The 19,061-nt window shown below is 50.9% G+C and overlaps 1 protein-coding gene across 1 annotated transcript; it reads left to right on the top strand.

Annotated features, from left to right (window-relative positions):
• Positions 1 to 4,496: 4,496 nt before the first annotated feature.
• Positions 4,497 to 18,574, top strand: SFT2D1 (SFT2 domain containing 1; the record flags this gene model as incomplete). The annotated part of the gene is made up of 8 exons (XM_080699970.1): positions 4,497 to 4,559; positions 9,365 to 9,451; positions 10,228 to 10,310; positions 11,138 to 11,219; positions 13,666 to 13,701; positions 15,408 to 15,466; positions 16,715 to 16,744; positions 18,535 to 18,574. 8 exons carry the CDS (start codon positions 4,497 to 4,499, stop codon positions 18,572 to 18,574), a joined length of 480 nt encoding a protein of 159 aa, XP_080556096.1.
• Between the last annotated feature and the right edge of the window lie 487 nt (positions 18,575 to 19,061).

Raw genomic sequence — 19,061 nt, 5'->3', positions numbered from 1 at the left:
TGGAAAGGGTGCAAGCCGTTCTGACTGGCATCTGGCCCAGGGCTCAGCCCCTAGGTGTCTGGCTTTTCCTTTTTAACCTGTGCGCCTCCCTCTGGACAACCAAGGAACTGCAGCCTGCCAACAACCTAGGGCAGGGCGTGCCTCCACCCACCCCAGAGACTGTAGCGCGCCTGGCGGCAGGCAGGACGCCTCCAGCAGGGGGGCACTGGCCAGGACCCAGCTATGCCAGCGGTGGGCTCCAGACCTACAGAGCCTGCGAGTCTGAATGTCTGTTGTTTAAGCTACTGAGTTTGGAGGTAATTTGTTACACATCAGCAGATAATTTACAACCTCCAACAATAACACACACACACACACACACACACACACACACACACACACACACACACTGTGCTATCATACTGCATTGTTTGTTATTGAAAGGCATTAGAAACAATCTAAGTAGTCACTGAGAAGACTAAGGAAAGCAATGTAGTACTGTACGGCTGAAAATAAAAACCCCTAAGAAGGATAAAATCTGAGACCAGCTTCCAGGATATCCTGTTAAGCAAACAAAGCACAAAGAATATTTATAGCAGGCTCTGCTGCATGTAGGAAAATAGGGCATATAAGAAAATGTGTATGTGTTTGCTCTTGTGTGCAAAAGAGATACAGGAGTATAAACCAGAATTAACGAGATGGGGAGATGGTGGGTGCGTGGACAGGCTGAGGGAAGGGGATGGGGAGGAAACAAGAGGATTCTTATTGGCTGTGTCCAGAACTTGAGCCTGGCTCTTTAAGACCAGAACGCACTCACCTACCCCTAAGCGATGCTATAAACCAGTTCCAGTTCCGGGTAACCCTGTTGTTGACTTTCAGCAGGGCGTCTTACCCAAGGCCAAGCGTCTGTGCTCAGTATTGCTGCTGCTCATGTTAGCTACAATGTTGGTCTTATTTTACCTGGTTCTCAGCTCAAGTGCCTTAACATAGCACCGTGTTTCTTGGCCCCTGGAGTGTTAATGTGAACTCCATTTCCTTGAACCCTCTAAACCCTGGGCTTCCGGCCACTCTCCCAGGTCTGGCCAGGCCTCCTGACTCTGCCTCTAGGGATACCAGGTAGGAGAATTGTGAGCCCCAGACAAGAGTAGCAACTCACGAATATGAGTCAGAAGAGGAGGAAGAGAAGAAAGATATTGGTTGGCTTGTTAGTTTCAGCAGACAACTAAGTCTTTTGAATTTGCCATTAAATATACTTGTATCTCTAAAATCTGATGTCACTGAAATATCTTCAGCCATGACTCCCCCCGCATAAGGGGAGGGGACTTGGTGGCTCAGGGTTGGACACTGAGGGACATGGTCACAGGTCCAGGGTGATGAGATTCCCTCTGCCCTCCAGAGCAAGCGGCAGTCCAGCAGGGCCCAGGAACCCGCCAGCACCCTTGCTTCCTCCAGGACCCCAGAACAGATAGGTTTCCTGCCCAGGCCCCCCTCTTCCCACCCACAGCATTCGTGGTAAAATAACCCCTTGTGGCCTCATCACACTTGAACTCTGAGCTGTCGGCAATACATTGGGATCCCTGTTGACCTAATATATGTTGTAGGAAACATAAAAATACCTTTCAGAACAGGTATATTTTTATTATTAAAATGCCCCTCAAAAGAGCAGAGCATGGTGGCACATGCTTATAATTCCAGTACCTGGGAGGCTGAGACAGGAGGATCGCAGGTTCACAGGCAGCCTCAGCTACGCAGTGAGGCTCTCCACAACTCAGTGAGACCCTGTTTCAAAATGAAGAATAAAATATTAGGCTGGGGGTATAGCTTGGAAATAGAATGCCTCTGGGTTTAATGTCCAGCACCACATAAAAAGCCCCTCAAATTTCAAATCTCCTAATGCACACATAAAAACAGATGAAATCCCTGCCTCAGTAAAGCTCAGTTTCTCTGGTTTAGTGGCTGCCTCCTAAGGCAGAGGAGAGCTGGGGATGAGTATACAACTCTTAACCAATCCTTTGGCAAGACTGATTAACCAATGGGGTGGAGGCAAACCCAACTCCCTACCCCAATCCCTGTTCCTCCATAAAGGCGTCTAGAGGGTGGTAGGAACGCTCCAGGTCTCAAAGGATGCTTGAAGACCTGTCCTAGCCCCTCCCCCCAGGCCAGGGGTCGCAAAGGCCTGGGTAGTGTGGGGTCATTTTCTAACTAGCTATGAGATGGGAGAAAATCACTTGCAAAAGTCTTCAGATCCTTGATTTGTTTTTTTTTTTTTAAATTACAAGGAAAGACAAAATAATTTCTAGTGAGTTTCTGGAATTATACCTCTTGGCATCTTTGGAAGTTGCCCCTGCTGTCCTTCTTCAGAGGCGGTTCACATCCATAGACCGGTAGATGCAGGAAATCCAGGCGTTAAAGCCAGGGATAACACTGTACCCACGCATCCACCAGGTGCTTACTTTGGCAATGGGCTGGGAAATGAGAGAGGGAGGGAGGGGGCAGGACTCAGGAGAGTGAGGCTCTCTCATTAGGGAGTGTGTGAATGACACTGGTGGAAGAAACCTGCAAAATAAAATCTCTGAAATGCAGTTCAAGCCCAATCTCCCTCTTTCCAGGAGTGTTACAGTGTGGTATAAAAGGTCCCCTAGAGCGCTCCGGTGTTAGACTACACAGCTGGAGGAGGTGGCTCTCTGGGGGTCTGGCCTCGGGGACTGTACCTGTTCCCGGCTCCTCCTCTCTCCTCCTCAGCTTCCTGGCCACCAGGAGGTGAGAGCCGCTTTTCCTCTGCCATGCCCGGCCACCGAGCCGCTCTGCCTTGGAGCTGATCTGCCTTGGAGCCGGCCAACCCTGGACTGACTTCTGAAACCATGAGCCCCAAATGCACCTTTCTTCCTGTAAATTGTGCTCGTCAGGTGTTTGCGCGGGCACCACAGAACCGCAGTGGAGCCCTGCACCACTCACTTCCCCGCGGACCCTGTTCCCATGAGACTGACAGCCCTGAGGACAGAGGTTACATTCCCAGCCACTGCTGGTGCTCACGCCGTGCCGTCCAGCAGGGCTTCCTCCCAGAAGTGGACTTTCTTCTGTTCATCTTTAAATTTTACTTAGCAATTAATCTCTAAATTTTCTGGGAACAGAGATGGTGTCTCTCTTTTTATCTGAATCAGGTGCAGAATATACAAGCATATGTTAATCCAGTGATCCCTTAAAAGTGATATTGTGTTATTTTAATTAGGTAATTTAGTTGCTCTAATTAATGTACTCTTTTCTATAGATTGCCCTATGGCCTTTGCCACAGCTACCCTGGGATCACTTTTATTTGTGTAACACTAGTCACATTTCCATGAACTAATTAATACAGTAGGAATATAACCAATGGATCTGGGAATACATTATTGAAATGCTGGATTTACTTTTGGTTTTAAGCAACATCCCAAACTTGTGATAGTTGGATCAATCATTGAAACCATCAATTCATGAAAGTTTTTTTGGTGTGTGTGTGTTTTACCGAGGATTGAACCCAAGGGCATTCTACCTCCAAACTACATCCCTAGCCCTATTTTTTATTTTGAAAAAGTCTCACTATGTTGCAGAGGGCCCCACTAAGTAGCTAAGGCTGGCCGCAAACCGAAGATCCTCCTCTCAGCCTCCCAAATACTGCGATTAGGAGCTTGTGCCCTTGCTGCGAGCTAAGGTGTGTGTGTGTGTGCTATTGGGGACTGAACCCAGGGGTGATCTACCACTCTGCTACACCCTAGACTTTTTTATTTTGAAACTTTGAAACAGAGTCTTGATAAGTTATAGCACACTGGCCTCAAACCTGCGATCCCCCTGACTCGGCCTCCCAAGAACCAGGATCATAAGCATGCACTTCGGGCTAGATCCCCCTGTTTTCGTAGTTTTAAGCAGGCTTCAAATGGCCATTCACAGATCAGCAGCTACTGGGCACAGCACAGCTCTGATTTCTGCAGAGCTCAAGGCTGCCACCAGCTGTTCCCAGAAGATAAAGCAAGAACTACAACAGTTTAAGATGAGAACGGAGGTTTTATTTTACCAGCCTCTCCTGTTCCTTTTGGAGACAGGGTTTGGGACCGGCACTGTCTCTCATCGTGGCGTTTGAGGTGTGAAAACTTACCTACTAGAAAATGATAACGCCTAACAGATAACCACAAAACGTCACTTCTCTGGGTTGATGCATATAAACAAAATTAAGAGCAGAATATTTTGTACAAGCGTAGATTCGTGGGGCAACGTTTAACCGGCTCCTCATTGGCTAGTTTCCAGCCCGCCAGCGGGAAGAACCTGCAGGGCCAGGCACGCCCACTCAGCCCGCACGCATGCGCGCACTGCTTCGCCGGGCTCGCCCACTCCCCAGCTCGCGGCCCGCACGCATGCGCACGCTGCTGTGCCTGGCGCGCCGGAAGTGGGATACAACTTCCGGCCGGCGCGTGGGAATTCTGCTCTGAGCTTCCGGGTGGGCGCCCCGGGGCGAGTGGCCGGTGCTGCGGCCCGAGGACAGGGCCATGGAGAAGCTGCGGCGGGTCCTGAGCGGCCAGGACGACGAGGAGCAGGGCCTGACCGCGCAGGTAGCAGCCCGGGTGCCCGGCGGGCCGCAGGGTCCGCGCGGAGGCCGCTCCACCCGGCCGGGGGCAGTGGGCGCCTTTCTCGCGGGCCCCCTCCCGCCGTGGGGCCGCCCCGTGAGCCGGCTCCCGCCTCGCGGCGCTCGGGCTGTGCGGGAGACCGGGGAGTGTCGTTAGGACGAGGGAGGGAGTCAGACGCAGACGGCACCCACGCGTGGGGCCCTCGAGCTGAAGTGGACGGCCAAGGCGCTGAAGCCTTAGGGAAAGTGTTTGTAATAACGAGAACTGCTTTGCTCCCGGGACTTGATAAGGCCACTTCCTCCAGGAAGAGAGAAGAGTAGGGGTGGGGTGGGAACTGCTTCGTAAGTGTTTTTGTTATTTGCGGGCTAACACGCTTCTCAAGCAGAACGCTTGCTCGTTTTACGGAGGGATCTTTGGCTCCCCCTTTCCCGACTTCCTTGTCGTCGTGTTCACTCAGCACTTCTGTGGACAGGGTTCTGCATTAGTCTGGGAGGGCCCAGGGACTGGGAGACAAGCGTCTGTTCTCGGGGAACTCTGAGTCCTGGTAGTGATACAGGAATCCACACACAGTGCTACCGGAAATAGCAAGCAGGCCATACATGGCCCACCCAACTCAGTGACGTTTTCCAACCTCTTTTTGTGCTCTACTTATGCGGTGGGCCTGTCCCATACAGGAGAGTAGCCATAACCACATGTGGCCTCTTAAATTGAGGTTAATTAAAGTTGGCCGTTTAAATGTAGATTAAAATTTAGTCAGTTTTACTTCCGTCATCACACTGCCGTTTTCAGGTGCTCAGGAGGCATGGGTGATCAGTGGCTACCCGATGGCAGGGCGTGTGCAGGCCATTTCCCCTGCAGCAGTGTCTGCTGGGCAGTGCTGCTCTGAACCTCGGGGACATGGAAGGGAACTTGTCCCTTTTCTTGAGGCTGCTGTCAGGAAGGGAGCAGGATATGTAGAGAAGTATCAGTCATGATCACAGTGGTGGGTATCAGCAAAGTCTGGGAGTTCAGGGTTCATTCATTCCACAGATCTTTAAGTTCCTACTTACGGTGTACGTTTGTCACTGAGAAGCCAGCTTCCCTGCCCAGGGCTTACATTGTAATTGGGAGAACAGTTAGTAATTATATGTCAGGCAGCACCAAGTGCAGTGCAGAGAGAGTAGGTGGAGGAACCTGGGAGTTGCCATGTTATGTAGGGTGGGGGGCGCCTGTTGGGTGACGCTTGGCATGGACCTGCAGGGCCTGGGCCAGCGTGAGGAGAGACTCGGCGGAAGGCACACAGATGCCCTGAGTGTGCGGGCGCTCACCGCATTCCAGGCCAGTGGTGGGGGGCTGGACCAGAGGGACAGGTGCAGGGGAGGCAGGTGGGGGCTACCGGCCCTGTCGGGTCTCACGGGCTGAGAAGGACCTTGACACTTGACTCCGAGTGTGATGGCATGGCTTTGCCTTTTGAGCAGAATAGCGATGTGACCCAGCTGGCCTTTAAAGGGTCACTGATTGCTCTGTGTGTGTGTGTGTTGGGGGGCTGGTCAGACCAGAACAGAAAGGGACGACTTACTGAGCGGCTTGGATCAGAGCGCTAGAGAAGGGGCGGCAGATTTAGAAAGAGCAGGCGGCAGAGCCCTAAGGTTAGGATTGGATGTGAGAGCCAGCGTGTTTTACCTGAGCAGCTGGAAGGATGGGATGAGGAGGGACAGGTTTAGGAAGGAATCGCTTGAGTGCTGTGCCAGGTCGTGCACAGATGGGGATATCGGGAGAGCAGTTGGAAGTTTCTGGAGTCTGGGAAGAAATGAAAGCGCTCACCAAGGGAGTGTGTGCAGTGGAAAAGCGGTAAGCCCAGGTTTGTCTTCTGGAGTCTGTGGGAGGAGAGTGGGAGTGGACCAACAAGACTGAAAGCAGCGGTGAGCGGGGAGGCGGCCCAGGGTTCCCTGGGAGGTGAGGGAAGGAGGGCATCACGTGCTGCGATGCTTCTGGGGTCAGGGGTCAGGGGTCACCTCTGCAAAGCAGTGCTGGCGGCTAGATGGTGATGAAGCTTGACTAAAGTGGCTCAGGAGAGAACCCGAGAAGAGAACCGTGCTTGCCCCGTGACTCTGCTCACGTGATTGGGTGAAGGAGGGGGTGTGTGCGCATGCGTGCTGGGGCTTGGGCCCCGGGGCCTCAGGTTATTCTGCAAGCGCTCTACGTCTGTACGTGTCTTTTAAAGTTTACTGGATGTTTCTGTGCACTTGTGAGTGGTCTGGGAGAGGGGGCAATGGTGATGCAGGCCAGAGGGAATCTGGCCAGTTGGGGTGTCCGCAGAAGTCGGAGTGGTGGGATCCGCTGGGCAGGGGAGGCTCACGCGGGCTGGTGGGCGGGGGTACAGATGCAGGCGGTGGAGCAGGTGGGAGTTCTTCCATGTCAGCTGTTCATGGAAATAGGAGATGAGGTTACTAGCTACAGGTTTGGAGGGGGTGGGCTCTGGAAATGTAAGGAGAGGGTGGGGTTGTCTTTGAGGTTAGAAATGCGTGGTTAGGGAGAGACAGCATCAAGGTCCTGGCTGCACTTCCTGCTCCCTAATTTAGAGTGGGAGTTGCACAGTGTGGGGCTGCATCTGGCCACTGGCTGCAAGGCAGGCTTGAGATTTTGCCTGGTGTGTACCTCAGGACAGAGGGCCCCGAGGCATGTGTGTACAGAGTGATCATAGGAGACAGCAAGGACACCGGAGGGCGGTGAGCCCCACGGGCCGTGGTGTTGGCAGGAGGCTCACTAGAGGGGCTGGAAGAACGGAGGTGGTGGGCAGAAAGTGGGCGCTTGAAGTTACGGAGGCCATGGCACTGACAGTGTGCTTGCTATGACAGATGAGGGGTTTGGGGCTAGGGAAAGGGGAGAGCCAGATCCCCAGAGGAGAGGAGGCGAGAGTTTTGGAGGGGCCGTCTGCTCAGTGGTAAAGCCCGTCTTAGGGTAACTGGGGCCGGAGTGGTAGGGCGAGAGCAGTGACTGAGTGACTCAGGGGGTGGCCGTGGCCAGGAGCAGGAGCAGGAAAATGGAGGAGCAGCAGCTGGCTCGGGTCTGCAGACTCAGAAATGGACTAGGGAGGAGGAAAGGGAGGAGGGCATGGGGCCCACTGCCTGTGCCAGTGGCTCAGGATGCCTGGAGAGGGTGCAGAGAACCAGAGGTGAAGTGTCAGGCAGAGAGGGTGAGGGCGCAGGGCTCAGAGGGACGGGCCACAGGCCTGGACTGGCGCGGGGGTGTCCAGAGTGTGAGCTGCTTGTGTGGCAGGACGGGAGTGCGCTGGTGCGTGGTGGGACAGACGTGGCATGCCTGTGGACCCAGGAACAGCCTCCAGCGCCTGCTGTCCATTCAGCTTTTACCTGGAAGAGGCTATGGTCATTGTGCAGAGATGCTGGCGATGGAGAGTCCAGGTAGTGAGCCAGCCCTGGAGTGGTCATGGAGCGGGGCCGGGAGAGGACGCGGAGCAGAAGGAAAGCCAGGCTGCCCGAGGGGATGGGGACCAAGCGTTGTTTAAATGAGCTGCTGGAACACTTACTAAGTAGCATGCAGGCTTTAGGGTCTATTCTGTTCTAGGCTGTTAAAATAGACTTGGTGCATCTAAGAGAATAAAATTTAGTGTTTTATAGGTGGGCTCATTTCTGTACTTGAAACTAAGTGTTCTGATTTGCTATAAAATGATTTGTTCATCATTTGTGATGACATGCTGAAAATAAGAATATCCATGAATTAAAATGAGTACTTTACAGAAACATTGAATGTGTTAAAAGTGGTCTTGTTACAGTGACAGAATACTTAGTATCTTGTCTGCTTTCCATGCTGCGTAAGGATCTCAGGCTGTCTCCTAACCAAAGGTATTGTGAGCTGCATATAAACTTCCTATTTTTGTTTCATTATTCTTGAAAATATATTGTGAGCATGTAATCTTATTTTTAAATGTGTATAGTACTATAAGTTAAAATTTAAATTTTGGGACCTAATTTTGTGTTGTAAAGTATTGTTAAAGGTTGCTAATGATTTTTCGCCCTTTGGGGAGATAAGTTTTAATAGTGTATTAGAACCTATGTGTTTCTTAGTCATGACTGCATGGTGCTAGGCCATTGTAGTGTTCAAAGCAGGCATAGTAATTTATCCTTCTCTGACATAATTTGGTTAGAATTTACACAACAGTGTAGGAATGTTGTTGCTCTGGAGTGAATTATCATCCAATCGTTCTTTTATAGTGGCCAAGGAGGTGCCTGGGGACCTTGGCTGTCAGTGAACTCTCACGAGTTGTCAGATGTGCACCCTGGGCTGCTGGGTGTCGGGGGCTGCAGGCTTTGCTCTGGGCTGCTGTCTCCTATAGGCTGTGCAGTTACTCCTGGGTGGCCTTCAAGGCCGCCCCAGCTCAGGCCCGGAGACCATGGAAGCAGAGACAGCATAGCTTGACCCTCGTGTGCCTGGCCCGGCTCCAGCGCTACTGACGTGCTTGTTTTATCTGTTCTGTTTTTTAATCCTCATGTATTTTACACCTCATGCATGATGTCATTTTATTCAGATCTGCCTGTGCCCATAGCAGGTAAGGACTGTAGTAACAGTACTGCTGTCAGACCCAGCAAAACTCTGTACCCCTGCCCGGGTCTCCTGTTACCCAGACCGTGCTCTCCAGCCTCGCCACCGCATGCTGACGCGGTTGTGGGCCCCTGGCCTCCAAGAGCGAGGACCAGGGCAGCCCTCCAAGAGCGGGGACCAGGGCAGCCCTCCGAGAGCGAGGATCAGGGCAGCCCCGTGTAAGGACGGCTTTAATCGCGCTTCTCCCCCAGGTCCTGGATGCCTCCTCGCTCAGTTTCAACACCAGACTGAAGTGGTTTGCCATATGCTTCGTGGCTGGCATTTTCTTTTCTATCCTTGTAAGTTACTATATTTAATGATTCTCTCTTTGTAGTAGATTAGTATCCTATTTAGAACAGCAAGCATTGTACTGTATCTAAACCCTGCCAAACTGCACTGACAGACTTGCTCAACTGAACAAAGGGGTGGAGATGAATAAGGTGTGGAAATTAATACTTTGGGGCATTTTATGAATTGTTGAGGTAATGTCATCATGCCTTAACTGTGGGAGGCTCCTGGTCCAGTCCTCAGCACTTCAGAGGAAGTAGGAAGGGAAATCAATGTATGCTGAGAGAATTAGAGAATCAGTAATCTAGAAGTTCATTACCTTTTTAAACTAAGTAAGATTTATTGACAAGTACAAAAACAATATTGTTATGGCTTATTTTTATATACTTAGGCAAATAGAAGATTCAGATTAGCACATAACATTGAAAATGAACTTTCTGTGTGATCAGAGACTGTATACTAGCACTTTTTTTCTTTTGGTGGTCCTGGGATGGAGCCTAGGGACATTCTACCTCCCAGCTGCACTCCAGGCCGATTTTATTCTTTATTTTGAAATAGGGTCTCTCTAAGTTGCTGAGGGCCTCACAGGTTGCTGCGGCCGACTGCAAACCTTTGCAAACCTGTCTCAGTCTCCCAAGTATGAGGATTGTAATTGTCTGCTGCCTGGCTGCACGTTTCTATTTAAACGTTGTGTACTACCTAACATTGATAGCATTCGTACTGTGGCAGCACATTTATATCTAGGCCTTGGTCATGAAGCCGCACACACTGCCCTCGTGTCTTCTAGGGAACTGGATTGCTGTGGCTTCCTGGCGGGATAAAGCTCTTCGCGGTGTTTTACACCTTTGGGAATCTCGCCGCTCTGGCCAGGTGTGTGTGAGTGAGCTTTTGTTTCCTCACACTCCCAGGTCTTCCTTCCCAGTGGCACCTTGCTAACGGTTGTTCCTGTAGCTCTGTACAGATTTAAATTCAGCCACAAAACTTACGTTCATTCCGTCATATTTATTGATCCTGCTTTGTGCCAGCAACCCTTATGGGGCAGTGAGGTAGGAATATTTGGCATTTGGGGGAGCGCGTGCTGCGTGCCAGCCAGCAGCCTGATGTGTGTGTGGGGTCACCGCGGAGCAGGCTGGCGGGGTGGGTGCTGGAGTCGGGGTGTAGCTGTGCAGCAGGGCGGTCACCTGCTGGGCAAGGCTCAGCCCAGGCTGCAGCCGCTGGGCCCTTGTCCTTGTGTGCACAGTTAGGTCATAAGGAGGGATGGCCACGCCTTGAGCCAGGCACTGTGACAGGGGGCGCCCAGCAGGGATGGCCACTCCTCTGGGTGGGGTGTGGGAGGGGTCCTCTCAGGACGCTTGCTGCATCTGTGGGTACGTGCACTCCTGGCTTGCGCAGCTTTAATAGAATCCCACCGGGGTAACTTATACCGAGCCGGCATGTGTCCGCCACCTGTCTGCCAGAGGGCCCAAGATCAAGGCCGTGGGGGGTGCGGCTCGCACGGGGGCTGTCCCTGCACACCAAGCGACAAGGCCCTGCTGGGAGGGTCCCAGTGTGCTTTGAAGGCTAGGAAGGAGCAGAGCAGGTTTAGGGAGACTTTTCTTAAGTATAGGAACTTGGTCTCTTCCTTAGCAGTTTACTGCATAGTCAGACAGGTTCGCAGTGCTGTCTCTCATTTATTTTATTTTATTTGCTCCAAATAGTACATGCTTTTTAATGGGACCGGTGAAGCAGCTGAAGAAAATGTTTGAAACAACAAGATTGCTGGCGACCGTCGTTATGCTTGTAAGTACATTACGCTAATCATAAACTACTGGAGGAGCCGGGCCTGGTGGCGCACACTTGTAATCCCTGCGCTTGGGAGGCTTGGGAGGAGGATCGCACAGGTTCAGGCCAGCCTCAGCTACTTAGTGAGGCTCTCAGCAACTTAGTGAGACCCTGTTTCCAAATAAAATATAAAATAGGTCTGGGAGTACAGCCCGGAGGTAGAAAGCCCCTGGGTTTCACCCCAGTACCACGCACACACGCACGCACGCACGCACGCACGCACGCACACACGCTGCTGGAGTGTGTCTGCATTGTTCCAGGCCAGTGCCTGCCCCTCTGCAGACACTGCTGCTGTTCCTCTGGGTGACTCTTGTGTCCTCCACGCCTGGGTTGGAAAGCTCAGTTGTACAGTATCAGCTGAAGTTCCTGGCTGGGGAAGGCCTGCTTTCTGTTGTGGGTCTGACGTGGAGCGGGGTGTCTTCATTTTCTAGCCCCATGGATTGTGGGGATTGTCTGCTCTGTGGAGGGTTAGGAATAAGGAACAGGTCACTCCCGAGCCCCTCTGCAGCTTCTCGGGGAGAGTCGGCGCCCTTGCCATCTGGCTTTGGCCCCCTTTCTGCGTGCTACTTGACAGTTCTAGCAGTAGTTTTCTGCGGCACGCTCAGGTCACCTGCTGCCTCGGGAGTCCGCCCCGGCAGCCATCGCTCCTGAGTTAAGTGTTCTCTCTGCCTTGAGCCTCGGCCTGGGGGAGGTGAGAGCTTGGCCAGGTGCCCTGCCGTCATGCACCTGGGCTTCTCCCTGCTGGCTATCTGCCCGGGCGTCAGAGGGACCCCTCGTGCATCCAGCCCACCGCCCAGCTCCCGACTCACTTGCTCACCCTCTCGCAGGTTTGTTTCCTTTGTCCTATTTAAAGAATCTAAGCATCAGCACTAGATTAGTTTTTACTTGGTGTTTGTTGGGGGAGAACTGGGGCAGAACCCAGCGGCATTCTGCCCTGCGCTACGTCTCCAGCCCTTTCGACTTTTTGTTTTGAATCAGGGTCTTGCTACATGGCTTAGGATCACCTCAAACCTGTGGTCCTTTAAGCATCAGCCTCCCAAGTACTGGGATCACAGGCGTGTGCCACCACACCGGGCCTAGTTTTTACTCTTAACCTTTAACTTCCCAAGCAACTAAGCAATAGCAGTTTGTAAATAAGGAAGTATTTAACTGCAATGCCTGGCAGTCTTGTCCTTTCTTCTCACCAGAGAAAACTCATTTCTCAGCTTAATCTTATTTTTTATGTCACTATTTAACTTCATGTTTTATTACATAGCCCTTTCGATTTCTTTGAATTTCCTGTAAACACTTAACTTTACCTAAATTACCAGGAAATTATCTTAGGCTGTTAGCCTAATGCAAGCTGATATTTCTCTAAGGTTTCACTTAGGTTTGCCTTATTTAAGGTATCGTGGCACACATAGCTGAGCTGGTTGTGTTCCTTACACAGCCAGCCTTCAGCCGCGAGTGCAGCAGAGCATTGGAGGTACCAAGTGTTCCCCAAAGGGGCCAGCTGTCTGTGGCACCCGGGCCGTGCCGCGTCACCTGCTGCCAGGTGGCCTGTGCTTTGCCCGGTCTGCTGTCACCTGAGGGGCCGGCTACATGCCTGCCCCAACTCTGGTGCGTGATGGAGGAGAACCGTCTGGTTCTCCACTCAGCAGTTCCTTAAGTGGGCAACAGACACCCTCATGTTTTGTTTTGTTTTGTTTTGGTTTTTTTGTGGTACTGGGGGTAGAACCCAGGGGCTTTTCTACCTCGGGCTATACTCCCAGACCTATTTTCTACTTTATTTGGAAACAGGGTCTCACTAAGTTGCTGAGAGCCTCACTAAGTGGCTGAGGCTGGCTTCGAACCTGTGCGATCCTCCTGTCTCAGCCTCCCAAGCGCGGAGATGACAAGTGTGCACCACCACGCCTGGCTTCACCCTCATGTTAAAGAGGGAAACTGAGCCCAGCAGGCCCACTGGCTCAGCCAAGGACCCGGGGTGAAGGTGAAGAGGGCGGCCCTTCGCCTCTGCACTGCCCAAGCTGCTGCTGGGCACAGGTGCAGGGGCGGTGGAGCAGCTTTCACTATCATGATGTAATTTCCTGTATGAAAATCGTTGGCCACAGCTGAGCATATGAATTCACCATGTACTCGCAGCGGTGCCGATGAACCCTTTGGTGTTACTTGCCATCGCAAGCACCCCTCTGTGTGCTAAACATTCCCAGATGCTCTCTCAGCTTACGTAGTCTGCAGATCACTAGTTGCTTCCGTGTGCCAAGGACTGGCGCGGTCGTGGACGTTACCGTAGACCCGACGTCACGGGTTGCAGAAGGAGGCCTGGCGTGGCCGCCTCGCGGCCTTGCCGGTGCGGGCAGAGCAGCCTGCGTTTCCTCGGCCTCAGGGTCTCACGCTCCGCTCCGCTTCTCTCCCCTTCCTGCAGCTGTGCTTCGTGTTCACCCTCTGCGCCGCGCTCTGGGTAAGTGTCCACTGGCCGCTGCGTCCCATGCGGCATCCCAGACAGCTCAGGTCCAGTTTCTTAGGACCCCCCAGAGCCTAGGTGTCCCTACAACGTGACCTGGTAGCGTCCAGCCGTGTAGGCGTGGGGTGGGCTCTGCTCTTTGGGCGTAGGCAGGTGCTGGCTGACCCACGGGGCGTGGGTCAGTGCCTGTGACGGCACCTGAGAGAGGCCCTCGCTGTCTGCTGTCCTCTGGTGGCCGGCCGGCTCTGCTTCTGCTCGTCGGGAGGCGAGTGACGGGGTAGAGGGCGGAGCCAGGTGCCGAGGAGCCGCTCTGGACCAGGGGCAGTCCTGAAGAAGTTACGTTGTCCCAGCCCGAAGGTTCCCTCCTAGGTGCTGTGCACTCATGGTCGGATTCACTTCCCTGCCTCGCAGAGGCTTTGAGGCAGTTCCTGAGCTCTCAAAAAACACTTTAAAAAGAAAAGGCAGTGTCTATCTTAGAAGTATTCCATCAAAAATCTTCTGATTTTCTTTTTCACTTTATGATGTAAAGACTGACTTTAGTTTTATGAGAGTCACTTAGACCTCATTTCCCAATGATAACCTAAAAGAATATTCTTCAATAATTTGTCATATCCCTAAGGGACATTGATTTTGAGGAGATTGAAGTGCTCCAGCAGCTGATATGTGAAAACAACTAACAAAAGTAAAAGCCGGGCGTGGTGGCGCACTCTTATAATCCCAGCATTTGGGAGGCAGAGACAGGAGGATCCGGGTTTGCGGACAGCCTCAGCTACTTAGTGAGGCCCTCTGCAACTCAGTGAGACCCTTTTTCAAAATAAAAAATAAAAAACAGGGCAGGGAGTGTTTCAGAGGTAGAATGCCCCTGGTTCCATCCCTAGTACTGCAAACAAACAAACAAAAAGGAAATAAACAATAATAATAGGGCTGGGAATGTAGCTCAGTGGTAGAGTGTTTGCCCAGCTTGCACAAGCCCTGGGTTCAGCCCCGGCACTGCCGGGAAATAATAATATGCACAGAACCTTCAAAGTAGATTATTTTAAAACAACCGTGGAAACCGTTAGTATTATTCTAGAGGATCACAGCACACAGTTTTCCTTCAAAAGATAACTCAGAAGGAGCAAGGGGGACACGTAGGTAGGTTCCGTAAGGGGAGGGGCCTAAGTGAGACTTGAATGTTGATTCTAGAAAAGTCAGCATTGGCTTTAAAGACTTAACCTTTAAGAGGTTAATGTTTTCAGCCCATGCACAACTATGTCAGTAACATTTATTTAATGTAATGTTTTTTGCAGTATTTAAGAGAGATGGTTTTGAAAGGAAATGTACCTTATGAGTATTTAATGTTCTTAAATATATTAAACATATTTATATATATATATATATTTCATACACACACACACACACACACACACACACACATAATAAATAAAGCCAAGTGTGGTGGCGCACACCAGTACTTGGGAGGCAGAGACAGGAGGATCGCAGGTTCGAAGCCAGCCTCGGCAGCTTAGGGAGGCTCTCAGGAACTTAGTGGGACCCTGTATCTAAATAAAATATAAAATAAGTCTGGAGGTGTGGCTCGGAGGTAGAAGGTCCCTGGGCTCCATCCCCAGTACCACAAAAAAATGGAGCTCTTGTGTACATTTTTGGAGGGGAAGAGGAGTTTGGCTGAATTGTGAAGTGTTTTCTGGTCTTGCTGTTGCTAGTGGCATAAGAAGGGGCTGGCCTTACTGTTCTGCATACTGCAGTTCCTGTCCATGACCTGGTAAGTCTTCCTTACACTAGTTAAAAAGTTAAAATGGCCCGAGACATGATAAGCTCTGTGCGTGGAACCTGTCAAGCCCTAGAATGGACTTAGAAGCCCTGCCTTGGAGCCAGACCTCCTGCGAGGCCGGGTGGGGGCCCGAGGACTGGGTGAGTCCTGTTGTTTCTGACGGTGTGCCTCAGTGGTACCTTGGGGAGAGCTCTGGGGGCGGGAATCAGGCAGTTACAGAACATCGTGTGAGTCCATTAAAACCCCAGGACGAGCCGGGCATTCTGCGCTGCCCTGGATCATGAGTGAAGGAGGGGTCCACTCCAGGCCTGGCTCTGGCCGCGGTCTGGCCGCGTCCCATGCCTGGGCAGGGACTGAGCTAGTAGTCGAGGGCTGCCTCGGCTGCCCTCTGCTGGCTGCTCCCCCTCTCCCTCTGAGTGTTGGCCAGCTGCTTCCTGGCCACCCGCCTTGCAGCCTGTGCCCACTGGTGCCCGCTCATGGGGACCCCACCCCGCCGCTCCTCGCCCTCTCGGTTTCAGGCTGCGCAAGCATCTGTCCCTCTCCTCAGCACCCCTTCTCCCTTGCCCTCCAGATAGCCATTAGCTGCCTCGTCTTTTACCTTTGAAATCTCCTGTTTGATGTCCCTGGGGTCACTTGATCTTTTCGCCCTGTCCCTCCCTTCACTACGGATCCAGCACCAGTGGATGTTAATACACTTCTTCACATATGTCAGAGTAGACCCTATAATGTTATGTTTGCTCCTGTTTGTGGAAATGTGAAGAAATAGAAGCTGGGTGATTTTCTCTAATATTTTATTGCCTCATCTACATTCGATAATTGATTTGTTCCCAAAAGAAAATATAATTGTTATTTTGCAAGCTTTATTTTTAGAAAACTTAGAATAACCCCATCATACGCAGCTCAAGCATAAGCATGACCAGAACCACCTGGGGAGTTTGTTGATGTGCCTGGGCGCAGCTCACTGAGAACGGCCGCCGGTGGCAGACCACTGGGCTTGACCTCCGCTCTGCAAACCAGCCAGCCCCAGAGCACGGCCGCCGGCTGCGGCGGCCACGGCGTCCTGTGGCCGGGAGGGCTGGGTGCGGCCTCGTGGTCTGCACTTGTCATGTGCTCCTGGGGGTGCTGTGCCGGGGCCCAGCCTCACACTTAGAGGGCCACTGTAACGGGGTCGGCCGCGCCTCCTGGCGCCAGAAGCCAGGCTATGGAAGGAGTGTCAACGCACTTGAATTTGTTTTACAGGTACAGTCTGTCATACATCCCATATGCAAGGTGAGCTTGTTTGAATTCCAGTTTGTTCTTTCTGGTTCTTACATTATCTTGACATGGATCATGAATTTAAATAACGTTTACATTAAAATATTATCTAAGTGGCTTTTGGGTTGACTTTGATTTTCTTGCTTAAAGTGAGTTATTATAGGAAGAGCTGAAAAGAAGCTTGTTCTGTAAACCTGTAAAATATCTCTGTGATGTGTGAGGAATACTGAAACAGAGAAGTTGGGGTTTACTCCTGCCTCAGCCTTAGCACATGTGCAGGTAAGGGTTTTTAGGGGAGGTTCTGGTCCTTCTCTGGCTGTACATGTTCAGCAACTAGGATGCACAGGCTCTGGCAAAATAAATACTATTAAAAAAAAAAAGAAGTTACTGGGAAACTCAAGTGTATGCAAATGCTTTCAGCAACAGAAACGCCTGCAGACTGTGAGTAAAGAGAACATCTCCGCATCTTAGCATTTTTTCAGAGCAGTGTATTAATTAGGTTGTGGAGGAAAAGCAAAGCTCGTTCTACTCTGGAATCTGGTACATTCAGAAGATTTTGGTGAGGCTTGACTTTCTTTGTGAAATTTGGAGACATGTACCTTTAGGAACCCAGGGCAGCGTATCTAGTGTGAAGAGTGAGGTGCATTAGTCGAAATTCTATTTTGATTTTGTTTCAAATGGGTGACTGTTTCTGAGGAGCACTTGGAATGAGAAAAGCAAAAGAGCCTACTGCAGGTGAGAGCAGGTAGAGCGGGCGCGCCGAGGCGGGCCACCTGCCCGAGCGGCTCGGCCACGGGGGCAGCGAGCGCCAGCCCGCCTGCCAGCAAGCCCTCCCCAGGACGTTGGCATCCTGCAGTGGAGAGCAGAGTGAGTCTCATTCTGAGCCAAAGGTTTTGTTTTGTTAAAGAATAGATGTACCAAGTCATAGTTCAAACACAGTCATGGAAGGCAATGTGAGGGTGAATAAGGTTTATCACACTCATGTCTTTTTGAATTCTTAGGATGCAGTGATAAAACTTTGCTTTTGAAATTATTTTCTTTTTTTGTGTGTGGGTCTGGGGATGGAACCCCTCGAGGCATTTGATCTCCAAGCTACACCCCCTGCCCAATTTTTTTTTTTTTTTGGTGGTACTGGGGTTCCTGGAAGCCCTTCTACCTCCGGCTACACTTCCACGGGCTACACTCCCAGACCTATTTTTATACTTTATGTGGAAACAGGGTCTTATTTAAGCCAGTAAGGCTGGCTTCGAACCTGCACGATCTTCCTATCTCTGCCTCCCAAGTGCGGGGATTACAAGCGTGCGCCACCACGCCCGGTGTTTGTTTGTTTTTTTTTTGTTTTTTTTTTTTGGTGGTACTGGGGTTTCTGGAAGCCCTTCTATCTCTGGTCTACACTCCCAGACCTATTTTTGTTTTTGGAAACAGGGTCTCTTAAGCCAGCAAGGCTGGCTTGGAACCTGCGCCATCCTCTTGTCTCCGTCTCCCAAGCGCGGGAATTATAAGCGTGCACCACCACACCCAGCTTAATTATTATTTTTTTTAAATTCTTTTGTCAGGCTATTTTGGTATTTAAATTTATTTCTTCATGTTAAAATCAGTGCTGGTAAAGATTTCCAAAGAGAAATATAATTTAAAAAATTAGCAAAATACTCGTCTCAGTTTTTAAGTAATACTCTGCAAACTTTGAGTTATTCAGAAACGGCTGGAGCGCTCCTGAGGCCCACCGTGGACGGTGTGTCTGCAGCAGCGCACCTGCAGATGGGCTCCTGAGGATTAACGGCGCGTGTCCTGTTCCCTCTTCACAGGGACGCAGTGCTCAAGTGCTGCTCTTCTCTCCTGAGTTGAAAATCAAGTTGCTGGTGTTGAAGACCCTTCGAGGCCGAGGGCCTGCGCCTGGTGACCGGGCTGCCCTGGGTCACCGCCCTCCAGAGTCCGCCCCGTGCCGGTGAACCACACGCCCAATTGAACCGTTAGTGCCCCTGGCTTCAGATCTGCTGTGTGTCCTTAACGTGCTCTTCCAAAGATAGCAGGTTTTAATCATTGCCAATTGTAAATAATTTTTAGGCAGTTTTTAAATTTTTTCAAAAAAGCTCTTAAAATGTGAATATTTAAGAGATAAACGTGTGCTGTGAGATATGTTCAGTTTATTTGGCTTTTTAAAAAATGTCTATGTTTTTAAGACATCTTTTTTTTAACTTTAAAATGTGAAACTGTATTATAAGCTTAAAAGTGCTTATTACATGTAATAATAAATAATATATACGTATATATATCTTTACAATTTTGAAATAAACCCATCCTTGGAAAAATCACATTTTCCAGATGAAATTTA

This window comes from Muscardinus avellanarius (assembly GCF_963383645.1).
Source record: "Muscardinus avellanarius genome assembly, chromosome: 8".
NCBI classification, from domain to species: Eukaryota; Metazoa; Chordata; class Mammalia; order Rodentia; family Gliridae; genus Muscardinus; species Muscardinus avellanarius.
Note: the sequence above shows the minus strand (reverse complement) of the source record. Positions and strands in the feature narration are given on the sequence as shown.